This window comes from Fomitopsis serialis (genome assembly GCF_022376445.1).
Source record: "Fomitopsis serialis strain Sig1Antser10 chromosome Unknown B0H18scaffold_290, whole genome shotgun sequence".
NCBI lineage: Eukaryota > Fungi > Basidiomycota > Agaricomycetes > Polyporales > Fomitopsidaceae > Fomitopsis > Fomitopsis serialis.
This window is the reverse complement of record NW_025955250.1, coordinates 14,156-27,784: the sequence shown is the minus strand read 5'-3', so window position 1 is coordinate 27,784 and position 13,629 is coordinate 14,156. Positions and strand designations below refer to the sequence as shown.

General features: G+C 53.2%; 2 protein-coding genes across 2 annotated transcripts; both read right to left on the bottom strand.

The window, feature by feature from the left end:
• Positions 1-1,912: 1,912 nt before the first annotated feature.
• Positions 1,913-2,710, bottom strand: B0H18DRAFT_1058865 (uncharacterized protein). Its single transcript, XM_048031091.1, has 3 exons — positions 2,465-2,710; positions 2,283-2,410; positions 1,913-2,232 (listed from the first exon to the last, which is right to left on the bottom strand). The coding sequence occupies exons 1-2, from the start codon at positions 2,671-2,673 to the stop codon at positions 2,326-2,328; spliced, it is 294 nt and encodes a 97-aa protein (XP_047885148.1). The 5' UTR covers positions 2,674-2,710; the 3' UTR covers positions 1,913-2,232; positions 2,283-2,325.
• A 2,506-nt stretch (positions 2,711-5,216) lies between these two features.
• B0H18DRAFT_1058858 (uncharacterized protein) lies at positions 5,217-8,339 on the bottom strand. The gene is made up of 12 exons (XM_048031090.1): positions 7,783-8,339; positions 7,571-7,720; positions 7,364-7,519; positions 7,248-7,304; positions 7,036-7,188; positions 6,914-6,976; positions 6,661-6,841; positions 6,418-6,602; positions 6,191-6,366; positions 5,824-6,134; positions 5,575-5,755; positions 5,217-5,517 (listed from the first exon to the last, which is right to left on the bottom strand). The coding sequence occupies exons 1-12, from the start codon at positions 8,266-8,268 to the stop codon at positions 5,436-5,438; spliced, it is 2,181 nt and encodes a 726-aa protein (XP_047885147.1). The 5' UTR covers positions 8,269-8,339; the 3' UTR covers positions 5,217-5,435.
• Positions 8,340-13,629: the final 5,290 nt, after the last annotated feature.

The window sequence follows — 13,629 nt, the reverse complement described above, 5'->3', positions numbered from 1 at the left end:
CGTCCGGGATTGATCCCATCGCTGTGACGTAGCTGAGCACGCTGCTTGGTCTCTCCCGGATCTCCCACACGTTGGCATCGGGCGATCGTTCGTCAGGGCTATTAGGACTGTTGGTCAGTTCATGCATAGGCGACATACCGCTTCAAGACTCACCCAATGTGTTCGTAGTCACTGTCAGAGACAGTGTCCTCTTCACGTTCCTCGGAAATCGCGGTCTACAGACATTACGATCAGTGCGCTAGCTCTCCAGATTGTTATAACATATCATACCTCGATCTGAGGTACTTCGACATTTTCCAGCTGTTCATAAACTGGAGGAGGCGGGCTGCTAGGAGCCCCATTAGCTTCAGTCGATGACCCCGCCGTGGAGACCAATTCAGCTGCTATCGGAATGTCGTGTTCCTCGGCGAGATGCTAGATCGACGTGGATCAGTCGCCTATGTCGAGACAGTCGTCGTTACGATCGCCACACACCGTGAAGAACTCCACATCCCCCGCGAAACCGTTCTGGCAATGGAAGCAGCTCGGATGCATCGAGGACTCGTTGAAGTGTTGCCGCAGAGCTCTCCGCCCTGAGAACCACTGATCGCAGCGGGCACAGAGATGGTCAGTGTTCTCGTGCTGCAGAGCATGCGTTCAGATCATCAGCGGAACCATAGTACGTGCAACGCTTAGTACCTCAAACAGCTTGGCGGCATCCTTGAAAGTGAGCCAGCACATTGAACATATGCGACGGCTCGACGATGTCGAAGGGTCATCTGGTTTGGCGGTTGCTACAGACCGATTAGCAATAGTGTCGGTAACATGGGTGGCCTGTAGATGCTATGTAGCGACGTCGATAACCCGATTGACCTCCAATCACCGTGATATGACCCACCTGAGAAAGGCGTTGGTTGTCCCTGAAACCTTCGCCGCATTTGCTACAGGACGGATGTACGAAGGAGGCCTTATAGTGGGCGTTGACCTCAGCCCCTGAGTTGAAAGATAGAGTACAGACTTGGCATCTATACTGTGCAGCTGGGGAAGGCGGCAGAGTTGTAGATGTTGTTACTGGCGTGGCCTGCGCGGGGACCGACGTCGCGCTAAGGGTACTAGAAGCGGCGACTGTGGGCAACACAGGCCCGTAAGGGCCGTGTCTCTTGACCGACGAATGGTTCTGCAGAGCTGCAGCCGTCCGAAAGTTCTTTTGGCAATCAGGGCAAGCATGGTAAATACCAATCAGACCATGTCTCATCGAGTTCCCATGTTGTAGTAGCCCATCCAGAGATCTGAAAGCCTGAGTACAAACAGGACAAACGTGTGGCTTGAGTTTGGGCATGACTGACCCGCTGAAAATCGCTAGTAGCGATATCATGCGGCTGGAGAAGAGACGGTGGGAGGTTGAATCGATATGGCTTCGCGAAAGAGGTGCGTGGCATCCTCAAGCTCAAGAACCGTCGGTGGTCGCTCGGACTTCTCACTCAATCTGGCATGCGCAGTACAGTGACGCTGAAGTAGAGTTCGGACGCGTATACTAGCATTGGCGTCTCGCTCGGACTTGCCAACTTGAACAGAGTAGTACCTCACAAGACTCAGTCCGACTCGAATGGCTTGTAAGAATTCACATCAATGCATACCACGGCAGATCGACTGTGACTTGGCAGTTCGTGGTACAAAGGAGTACTTATTACAGTGACTCAGAGACGAAAACAGCCACAGATCGCCAATCATGGAACATGCCAGTTGCATGCCAGTGCAGCGAATCTGAGCGGCGAGTGGCGGAGGATCGAGATGATGTGGCTCCTCCGCGGCGTCACGCACGTCGTGAAATCCGTTGGTCAAGCTCACGCGCCTTATGCTCGACGCGTCCGGCGCGCTGCCTCGCCTGAAACACATACTTACACAAGTACAAGGGCTCGGACTTGCGGCATCTTCGGAAAGTGGTGTGTACATCGGATAGTACATGCACATATAGAGTGCTGCCAGTGGCGCCACAAAGTTCGTATTCTGTATGAATTCGAACTGGCACCAGTGTCCGGTCCCCAGAACCTAAGTTACCTCGTACGCCGTCGCTCGCTCCCGCCGTGTCCATTGCCCACTACCTCTCATATCATCACGCTGGCGGACGCAGCCCTGGCAAGTAGTGTAACCTATGAGTAATTTATCATGACCCCCGTCATAACAAGCACTCTTTCCCGTGCAAGCTACTCGTACGTCCCACTCACAGACCTACAACACCGGCATATTGGCCCGCTGCGTCACATATCAGTATCCCTATCGCGAGATGAGTCAAAGTCGCCGACCTTCGATCCCGACTCATACAGCTTGACGTCAGGCGGCTGTTCCTCATCTCCTCGCGTGCAATTTCAGCAGGAAGACATGGCTGCAGACGGGACATTGCATCTTCTCCACGATCTCCTTCATGATGCAGCTACATCATAAGTGCATCAGTGTGGTGAGGGCCATCCTGAAGTTCTTCATGCACCTATGGCAAAAGATATGCCCACATTGCGTCGCCGTTGGTCCTTCACATGGATCCTTGCCGCAGCTGCGACATCGCCACCACAGACCTGAAATTCGAGGCCTCCTTTGAGTCACAGTGCTCGTGATTGCTACGGAAGGAGTAGGGACTGTCTTGCCAGTGGCAGTAGCTGTGGGTGTCGTGACGGTCGGTACTGCACAAATAGGAGTCATGATAGAGACATAATCTATACCTTCCTCTGACGTTCTCGCTAGAGTCGAGGCCGAGTTACATTTTGCGCTGGCCGAGGATTCGTCCGATCTACTAGAGAGAACGAATGTCGGCGAAGTAGCACGTTGAGGACCAGTGACCGCAGCGATGACGGTGCTTGGGGCGGATCGAGTGAGCGTGCAAGTGTTCGAGGCCTGTGCGCCCGGATAGCATTCAGGCGACATGTGCCCAGTGTCGTCGAGAAGATCTTGTTCGTCTTGTTCAGCGGTGCTTGCTGTATTCGGTGCTGCAGTGGAATCCTCGCTGGAAGCAGTTGAAGACAGTCGCACGCCAACGGTATCCGGTGGAGGGGACGAAGGATTGACAGCCTGAGGACGTGCAACCGGCGGGAATGAGTCAGGTGCTGTGATGTAACTATTCACACTCTCGGGTCGTTCATCCATACAAGACAATTGCTCCATAGTGCTGCGACAACGGTTCGTCAGTTCACTGCATATTGGTAAGCCATTCAGGGTAAAGCTCACTCGGTAACCTCTGGCTTGACGTTTCCGAGCCAAGGAGCCTGAATGACAGCTTGATCGTCGGTCGGTGCTAAGGAAATGGCGCACGTTATTAATGAAGATTCGTGAGGAGTACAGATGATAGGGATAATCACATGTAGCGACGATGTCATTGTTGTCAACGCCTTCAGGCTTCGGAATTCCTGCCGTGTTGATGTCAGTCCCGGATGGGTCGACGTCCGTGGTCTCTGCCAGTGTCATATCATCTCTATGGCCACTGCATCCCGGGGATTCTGGGGATTTGTCCAGCGAACCAGTCTTTGCCATTCTGGGCGATACCGACGACGCATTCTACATATTTCTTCGTCATGATAAACCCCTTGATTAGTACTGATGATGAAGACTTACAGTAATCGGTGGAAGATACGGAGAGAGCTGGGGCGAAAACCCAATAGGTGAATGTCTGCGTTTCATATGCTAATTCAGTGAATGAACATGTCAGAAATTATTTCATGATGTGGTGAATTCAACGGACCATCTTGTAAGCCCGCGCTGAGACAAACCCATTTCGCAAACGGTGCAACGCGGATGCGACGGTGTTTCGAGGTTGTGGCTCCTGAGTTCTGACCTCGTCGTGAAGGTGATGTCGCAAAAATGACAGCGCGGAACCTTCGGCTCCTTTTCGCGGTCGATACTCACGACAGGCTGCGAGGCGGCCGCACTCTGCAATCATCATATTTGTCTCATCAGTACACATACACAAGTCCCGCTTCAGTTGGTGGGCTTGCCTTCGTGGCGTCTTCATCCGTTGTCGTCGGCTGGTCATGTACCGCAGTCAAATGCTGAATTTGCGGGGATTAGTCAGTGGCTATGGCAATTCAGATGATCACAGACCTCGAGATACTCCTCGCTCCCGGCGAAGCCTTTCTTGCATACAAGGCAGCGAGCATGTGTAGGGTTTTCGAAGTAATGTTGCTGTAGAATGGTACTTGTCGAGAACACGTGGTCACATTGAGGGCAAAATCGGTTAGCGTAGACGGATCTTTTGTGCTATCGAACGACCGAGGTGTCAGTACTTCAGTTTAGATCAGAGCAACGGCATGTAACACCTTGAAGCTCACCTCGAGTAGCACGGCACCGTTCTTGAATGCCTGACCACAGTAAGAGCACCTCGGGTGGCTCGCCGATGACTTGTAGTGCGTTGACAAGTCGTCAAGGTTGATGACTAGTCCACATACGCAGATTCCAGCGTTGTGGACAGCTTGGAGATGCTGAGGAGGACGTCAGCCGCCTGTATTGGGAAAGATCATCGAATCTTACGCACTCGGGAGAGTTCTGCTCTATCCTGCAAGTACTTCCCGCACCTTCCACATGACGGGTGTACGGGGGATGCCTTGTAGTGCGCATTGATTTTGTCGTCCGACAAGAAGGTCAAGTCGCACACTACACACTTGCGAGGTGTCATATCTGCAGCGTCTGGCATGACGGTCTCAATTCCGCTCGAGGGTGCCATCACGATGGCAATTCCTGGAGCAGGAACGGATACGATGGTCCTGCGAGCCCACTTTGGGTTTAGTTTCGAGGCGAACTGGCCACTGGCATGCCCAATGGCTTTCGACGAATGTTTTTCCAAGGCTTCACGAGTTGCATAGCTGTTGCCGCAGAAACTACAAGGATACTGCAGCTGATGGTCACGATGGCCTTTCGACAAGCAATGACTTCGCAGAGCAGACACGCTTGCAAAGCTTTTAGTACAGTCAGAACAGCCGACTCGTCCTGGACCAGGCATAGTAAGCAGAGCAATGATCGTCGATGTGAACGAGCGGGTTGTCTCCACGGGATGGCGGAAAAACGCACACGTTGTACGTGGCGTCCTCGAGGATAGTGACAATTTTGGGGCAGTTGCTACGATTCGCGTTGAACCGGAACTTGAGATTATGGGCGTCTGGCTCGAACACTGTGAATGGACTGGTATCAGTGAATCCATCAAGTCTCGATCTGAACTTCAGGTCACCATAATTGCCCACTGTGAGGGCGACAGATCGAAGGGAACGGACAACACAACAGATCGCTTTACGGGAGCAAAATACAAGTAACAGCAAGCACAAGCACTTCAGATTTACAAGGTCCGATGTAGCGTGATATTGAGCAGGACATTCGTACACTGACAAATACCAGGATACTCTTGCAGAGTATCCTGATACAAGACAGACAGAGATCGACAAGACCAAGCGTACGATGTATGCGGCCTTCCAGCAAGAAACTCATCCCGCATGAAGCCTCAAAAGGAAGAGCTTGTGGCAGACGGGGCATTGCAGGTTCTCTGCGATCTCCTTCACGATGCAGCTACGCATACAAGCGAATGAGCGCATCAATCACAGTTGTATTGGAGCCGCGACGTACCTATGGCAGAAGATGTGCCCGCATTGGGTGGCCGTAGGGTCCTCGCATGGATCCTTTCCGCAGCTTCGACAGCGCCAGGACGGGCCTACGTGGCTGCCTCGGAGAGGAACACTCATGGCAGGATTGGAAGGGGTAGGGACTGACTGCCCTGTGGTGGCTATGGACGCCGTGACGCTCGAGACTGAGACAGTTATACAGGAGTAGATCAGTATGTAGCGTCAGGCGGTCAATGGAGACAATTGTTCTGACCTTCTTCGGACACTCTCGACTCTGACGAGATCGAGCCGCGAGTGCGCCCTGTGCTGACAGACGGCACACCCGTATTCTCGGGAGGGTCAAGCTTTTCGGCCGCGATCCGTGCTGCGCTGAAAGTCGAATCAAGATCTTCGCTTGCATTCGACACAGAAGAGGCGTGAGTGACAACGGAGTCTGGTGGTCGCATTGAAGAGCTGACAGACAGATCTTCTACATCTATGTCAGTTTCGGTGACATAGCTGATGACGCTGTCGGGGCGCTCGTAAATCGCCCGCGCGTAGACATCAGTCGATTGCTCGTCAGCGCTACGAGACGGAAGGTTATTTCTAGATTGACAGCAATCCGCATCATGAAAGCTCACTCGACATGAATGTAGGCGTCGGCGGCAGCCTCCTCTTCACGTTCCTCAGACGCCTCACGCTGCATCGTAGACTTCGTAAGGTGTGGTCGAGCATGAAATTGGCCAATGAAATCCGCCTCCGTACTGGTGGACGAGAGGGTGTTAGGTGACATGAGTGACTCCGTGTCATCTTCGACCTATAAGGAGATTAGCAGACGGATTTCAGATGGTTGTAAACCTCTACTGACATCAGGACGATGACTATCCGTCAAAACACTTGATGTTGACATTGTCTTGTTCGACGTGTTACAGCCCAAATTGGCATTGTGAGACGACGGTGGCGCACCGACCATTTCTGGGAGATCACGGGCCACAGCAATGGACTGGACGTCCTTGGCCTCGCTAGTAAGGAGATCTTGACGTTCTGCGGACGCTGAGAAAACGCCACTGATCGGCGACAAAAAAGTGTTGAAGCTGAGAAGAATGCTCACGTTCAGTATGCAGAATTCCTTCCTCGCGAGCCTCGAGTTCCGGTGTAGTCGCACAAGGGACTGTTGTAGGCGCGTCGACATGCACTGTTCCTCGACCGGGTACTAGTAGCTCCGTATCAGGATAGCCGCCCCCTTTCGGAGACTCGTATGCTTTCGCGCTGGAAGATGGCATAGACAACCCCTAGCCCCATCACAATCACATGATTGATCAGTACCGACGATATGCAACCAGCCAGATACAACTGTTCCTCACCATCGACGGACGAGGGAGAAGTCTTGGTAGTAACGCAGCGGAAGGATGTTTGCTCGCCATATGCTATGTATCGAACGCCAGTGTCAGAGAACGCATTGCGATACTGCAAAAGCAGGGCTAACGTTCTTGTAGTCGTCGTATCTGAGGAAGCGCTTCTCGCAGGGGATGCAGCGCGGGTGCTTAGGGGTTTCATAGTTGTGTTTTTTCAAGCCCGATTTCCCAGCGAAGGTTATATTACAGTAGTCACAGTGTTTCTTCTTCTTCTTCTTCTGCTTCTAAAGGGGTCTCGTTAGTCTGTCTTTTTTCATCGTCGGAAGTTCAGTCCATGACCTGCCTTTTTACTCTCTGCCTTTTCACCCATTTCTGCACGCTCGTGCACTGCTTCCAGATGCTAGTTCAGTATGAATGAGCTCGTGTCTCGCCATGCTATGATTTCAGGTCACCACAAACCTCAAGATATTCCACGATCCCAACAAAGCCCATCCGGCATTCAAGGCAGTTCGGATGTAAGAAGCATGTGTGGAGATGCCGTTGAAGATCTGACATCGTCGCGAACCAGAGATCACAGAGCGCGCAATGTTGAGGAACGTGGCGAGTTTTCTCGTGCTGCCGAGTTGAAGTTTAGAGCAGCATATATAGTGCATGTGTTCGACTTACCTCGAGCAACGCAGTACCATCTCTGAACGCGATGCCACATCTGGAGCACTTAGGGTGACAAGAAGAACTCTTGTAATGCACGAACAAGTCGTCGATTTTTACAGTCGCGCCGCAGACACATACATCACACGCATGCGTAACTTGCATATGCTAGCGACGACCAACGAGATCATTGAGTCGACCTGACTAGGGATGCTCATGTTGCAACTCACCCGGGAAAGTTCAGTCTTATCTTGAATGTAATCCCCGCACTTCCCACACAATGGGTGTATGGGAGACCACTTGTAATGAGCGTTGAGTTCATCGTCCGAACAGAAGGACAGATCGCAGATTGCGCATCTGCACTCCATGGGTGGGTCGCTAGACGGGGACGTGGTCGCGGGTGCTGTGCCAAACGTTGCCCCCGCTGCGCCTGCAACTGCAGCATCATTTGAGGCCGTCGGCGACGGGACGGCAGCCTTCGAGGCAGGAACAAACACGATACTCCAATCATACGGCATATCGACTTTGTACCGGTCGTTCTTTTGGGCTAGTATGTGACTGAGATCAGCCGAATCGTAGCCCTTGTTGCCAATGCCATGGGGACAGCTGGAAGGTTGACGATCGAGGCCGTATTTCCTTGACTTGCTGTGGCTCTCCAATGCAGAGGCATCGCGGAAGTCTTTGCCACAGTCGACACAAGTGAACGTCGCAGGCATGGCCGCTGATCAGAGCAATGGACAGGAGTTTTGTTGAAGAGGTCGCTTGTTTGCTCGGTCCTGATATTATCCCCACGGCGTGCGTCGTGCGAGCGGCTGGGCGTGACATCGTCGCTTCGACTTCGCAGCCAAACCAGGTACTGACCACAACGTGTGACGCTGACGAGTCGACTTGGAGTGTCGTGTCCCCGCAGATAAAGTCGTGCTGACACGCAATGAAAAGTATATGACAATCCAAGGATGTCGACGCCGCCGCACAGTGCGGCGAATATGATGGCAACGAGAGCAAGGCACCAGAGAGCAAGTACCGCTGCAAGTAGCGCTCAGTGAGCGCTTGAGCGGTGTGGCTGCGGCAGATGCCGAGTAAGGATAAGCGCTCAGACTTGGTACTCGGGTTGGACGAACACTCAGTGAGTGTGTAAGACTGTACCACCGACATCATACTGACATTAGTTCCAGTCTCTCCATGTTCAAATTCGAATTCGACATCGACGATGCGGAAGAACAAGGAGACCTGCAACACGACACTCTCGGAACCTCGCAGGACGTAGTAGAATCCGGTTCTGTGTCGCAGGCAGCGGTGAAGGGGAGCGCAGAACACTCCATTGAAGATCTCGTGAGTAAAACACAGTCCGACGGTCCGTATGCAGCGTATCTGAACCACACAAGCACTAGCTCTCAAACCATCCACCATCCATCAGCTTTTCTCCGTTGAGCATCCGCACGTCCGCGCGTGACAGTCTCACTCTCGCGCGGCGAGACCTCTTCGATGCTCGCTTTCAACTCATATCGTCGGAGTCCGATGATGCCGCACAAGCAGGCGCGGAGAGCTCGAGCGAGCACGCTTTGGGGTTCCTCGACGCACCCTCCGACTTCGTACCTGGGATCTACGAGGGTGGGCTGAAAACCTGGGAATGCTCGATCGATTTGGCGGAATGCTTGCACGAGATGCTCGGCGACGAACCTAGCGTCAGACTGAGAGAAAAGAAGATACTAGAGGTGTGTCTCTCGCGCACTGAAACTCGATGGCAATTGTCATGGTCGTGCCCTTCCCCCGTGCCTTGACAATCTGCGTTCGACATTCGTCGCTAACCCAGATCTTTCGTTCAGCTTGGTTGTGGAACGGCTGTCCCCTCGCTTTATGTCCTGCATCAACTCCTTTCGGCCCCGCCTCCAGCGGATGACGCTCAAGAAACTGCAGTCGTTCTGCAAGATTACAATGAACTCGTACTCCGATTGGTGACCCTGCCTAATGTCATCCTTACGTGGTGTGAGTGTTCATTCCGTACCCGAGACCCCAGTGTGCTCGTATGGGGCCTACAGTGGGATATATGCGCCTTCATCTGCGAGGAATCGTGCAATGACATGTTTCCAGAAGAGAAACACGTCGAATGTAAGATGTTTGCGTGCGACGCGACTCGCCTGCCAGTTAATGCAGCGTGCCACGGTCGATCTCATCTCACGCAATGAACACGGCACTCATTCTTTCTCCAGACATGTCCCCCGCATCCGTCCCCTTCCGCACCTCGTTCCAACCATCCACCACCGACCCAGAGGTAGAAGAGGAGCCTCTCCCGCGCGCGGACCCCACCCAGCCCGGCACGCTCCCCTTCTCCCCGCAGCTCATCGCCGCATTTCTCGCATCCCTCAAGGAGCACCACATCACCATCCGCTTCTTCTCCGGCTCCTGGGAGGCCTTCGACATCGAGCGCGCAGGCGGCCCCTTCGACGTCGTGCTCACCTCCGAGACGATCTACCGCCCAGAGAGCCTGCCTGCGCTCGTCCGCGTGATGCGCAAGGCGTGTGTCCGGGAGCGAACGGGAGGCCTGGAGGAAGAGACGGCACGGATGGCGATACGCGACGGACCGGATGTGGATGAGGGCGCAGACGTGCCGTATTTGTGTCTGGTCGCGGCGAAGCGCGTGTACTTCGGTGTCGGCGGCGGCGTAGCGGAGTTTGTCAAGGCGGTCGAGCAGTACAGCCTAGCCACAGGCGTCGTGTCGTCGCAACGCCAGGAGGCTTCGGCGAGGGCGAAGGTCGAGACGGTCTGGGAGCGTACGGAAGGTGTCAAAAGGATCGTAATGCGCGTGTTATGGTGATTGTGATGCAGCAACATACGAAGCGAGCCACGCGAAACAACAGCAAGTAACACGGTGTTCAAGTATGTCTACATACGACGAGGTCGAATACTTGGACAAGTGAGGAAGTTGCGCATTTATTGGGAACTCTATTTCCTCGAGTTGTCCCGCAGAGCAGTCGCGTATATCCGCGTACATGGAAGCAAGGTAAGTTGCCGAACAGCGAGACGTCACTCACACTGTAAGTTAGTGTTCATGCAAGTATCCCGACGTCATCCGATGGAGCTGCATTTGTTTCTGTTGTTCAGGTTGAATCAATGTCTAAACTATGATGACTTCTAATATCCTCTTCACGGTCTTGATCACAGCTGCGGAGAATGACAAATATGAAGGTGCGTCTGCAGTGCTTGGTGGTATACCTTCGCATTGTTCACTGTTCATGGCGCCTATCCCACGAGTACAGGCTGGGGAAGCCTACATATCTGTACGTACAGAAGCCTGTGTATCGCTCATGGCTGTCGTCGTGTCGAGCCGCATGCCCGAATTCGATACACGTGGGATGTAGGCTTGCGACGCCTTATCAGACGCTGCCCGGTACTCAAGTACTACTTACACGACTTCTACTTTACAGTCTACTGTCATCTCCAACGCTCCTGCTCAACTGAAGGCTGGCTCTGTCGCATCCGTGTCCACATCAAGCGAAGGTAAGCACGATTGTCCCCGTCGCATATCGGGTGCATGACTGCAATTGTCGCGACGGCTCAGTGTTCCCTAAATCATCGGTAACGGTGACCGCTGCGCTCACCGACAGCGATCGGCCCGCTGCGTCCCTCGTCATCATATCAAGACATACCATCCTCCTGCCCGTCCGAGATCGGGGGCTTGGGGATCCAGCAAATGAAGGGGAATGGCGTGGAGTGCGAGTTGTGTGAGGTGTGGTTCACATATGAGAGGGATCTACGCGTGCACTACTTGCGTTCAAGTTTCATGGTTCACCCCAAATGTGGGCTATGCAATGTCGGATTTAAGGACCAGTTAGCGCAGGACAAGGTGAGTTATGTGATCCCTGTCGTTAAATGGCTATTCTGAGACGGTAGATTCGGCCAGCACATGATCTTGGTTCATTGGTTCAACGGTTGCAAGCAATGCTACCGACTGTTCAGTCGGGCGCAGGGGCAGCAGCATTATGAAAATTGTCCTTTGACCTCCCCTGGCATGACCAGAACGGGTCAGCCTGTACTTGAAGAGCATTTTCAACCACCGAAGGTATATCTGATATCTTCCTGTGTTTGTGGGACACAATTGCTCACGAGGACATCACAGGATATCCCGCGTATCCAAGCTCCGAAGGGGAAGAAGGAGAAGAAGGAGAAGAAGGAGAAGAAACAGCCGGGATGGCGCTGCGAACTCTGTAATATAGGATTCAGCAAGTTGAAGGCACTGCGTCAACATAGCCTCGTAACACCCTCGCACCCGTGTTGCACTATCTGTAACATGGGGTTTCCTAGTGCCACGCACTACAAGAAGGTATGTCACTATGCTTTGTGATACTGATAGTTGGACTCTTATGCGTTATGGCCTCCTTGTCAGCACACGGCGAAGGTTCATTCAACGTCCCAGTCAAAACCGCAGCTCTCCTTGGGGTCGCTGCCACATAGTATACCGGTGAATGCGAGCAATACCAATAACAGTATTGTCTCAATTCTCATGGGACTGTTCACTGGGTTTCAACTCTAGGATGTCCCGGACCAGCCACTCGCTAGTAGTCGCATTCAAATGTCCATGGGACTTCTCGTCGACCCCGTCCAGGTTGCAGAGGGCATCCAATGCTCACCGTCGTCAGCGAGTGCCACCGTATCAGCGTCTGTGACCTCTCCTACGACCACTCCCGCGCACGGTGGCCCAGCTATTCAGCACAGATGTTTGATATGCAATCTCACATTCAGCTCGGAAGACGAGGCCAGCACACACTACAAGACGTCTCCGGTGCATCCCTCATGTGCTAGGTGCGAAGATTCCTTTCATGATAAGGGCGAACTTTCCCGGGTGAGTCACAGCGCAATCATCGTTCGGACTGTCGAGCTCACCTCGTTGACAGCATCTTCAAGCCGTACATGGTTGCATCTTCTGTAGTTGCGGAGTAATCGTCGAACTCGATAGGGCAGCCGCACACTACAAGGCATCTTCATGTCACCCAGAGTGCTCCGATTGTGGAGCCGCATTCAAGGATGCTCCTGCACTGCTTGAAGTGAGCTGGTTATATATCGTTCCAGTGACCCCAGCTGACTGCCGCGTAGCACCAAATATCCGCCCACTCTGACCAATGTTGTCTGCGATGCGACCGCTGGTATCCGACAAAACCAGATCTGCATCGACATCTCTTCGAGTGCTTTCCCGCGGCACCTCCTCGGTGCATGAAGTGCAAGCAAGCATTTCCACGGAACGCGGACTACCTTGAGGTATGTGGCAACCTTGAAGCCTTGTAATGTCCATGAACACTTATTCGTGCTCATCTATGTAGCATCTGGTCGCAGTGCATGACTCTCCGGAGATGCCGGCAGAACCAGCCATAAAGGTAGGGGCGTCAATACCATATTTGTCGGATATCTACTGTGCTAACAAGGCCTGAAATTTTGGCTGCCTGCAGAACGATGTGGATTCGCGCTCTCCAAGAGAAGACCAACAGAAGAAAGTGGAATTGCATCGTTGCGACCACTGCAACTTAGGTTTCGCAACCGAGCTAGCGCTCAAGGAGCACAATCTTGAGACGCCTTTGCACCCGCGTTGCATCCTCTGTCAAAAGGGCTTCCTGGTATATGAGGGCTACGTTAGCGTACGATGACTGAACTACCGTAGCAGGCTTTCATTGACATTCTGTCCTACAGCATATGGTGGCCATACATCCGTCCTCCAAGTTGCGGCCCCCACTCCTCCCGCTTTCCCCATCCCCGGTGAGTAATAACAGGTTTCGACCATGTGACATCGACTGCTGATCGAGTGTGTCGCTGCATTTGGACTTCAGACAACGCATGCTGCATCGCAGCCGAAGGTTGTCCTTGGAGGAGACTGTTTGCAGGGATGTGAGGACATTCAAGTCTCTCTGAGCTGCTACGTGTTCGTGTTACTCATGCAGATCGTTTCCTTAGCAACGGCCGAATCTCAACTCCCTGCTAATGCTCCGGCTATGCGCACTGCGATCCCGGCGACTGTCATACATGATCTTCAGGCAGCGGACAACGCGGGGCTGTCTAGCGAGACCGGTCGCAATTCTGGTAATCTGACT

Bases quoted from the DNA above. Each gene is read 5' to 3' on its own strand.
- B0H18DRAFT_1058865 (XM_048031091.1), bottom strand. From the start codon at position 2,673: ATGACTCCTATTTGTGCAGTACCGACCGTCACGACACCCACAGCTACT. The intron at 2,411-2,464 runs GTGCATGAAGAA...CTTATGATGTAG, and splicing joins GGGCATATCTTTTGCCATAG to CTGCATCATGAAGGAGATCG.
- B0H18DRAFT_1058858 (XM_048031090.1), bottom strand. From the start codon at position 8,268: ATGCCTGCGACGTTCACTTGTGTCGACTGTGGCAAAGACTTCCGCGAT. The intron at 7,189-7,247 runs GCAGGTCATGGA...AGACCCCTTTAG, and splicing joins AAAAGGCAGAGAGTAAAAAG to AAGCAGAAGAAGAAGAAGAA. The intron at 6,977-7,035 runs GTTAGCCCTGCT...TTCGATACATAG, and splicing joins GATACGACGACTACAAGAAC to CATATGGCGAGCAAACATCC.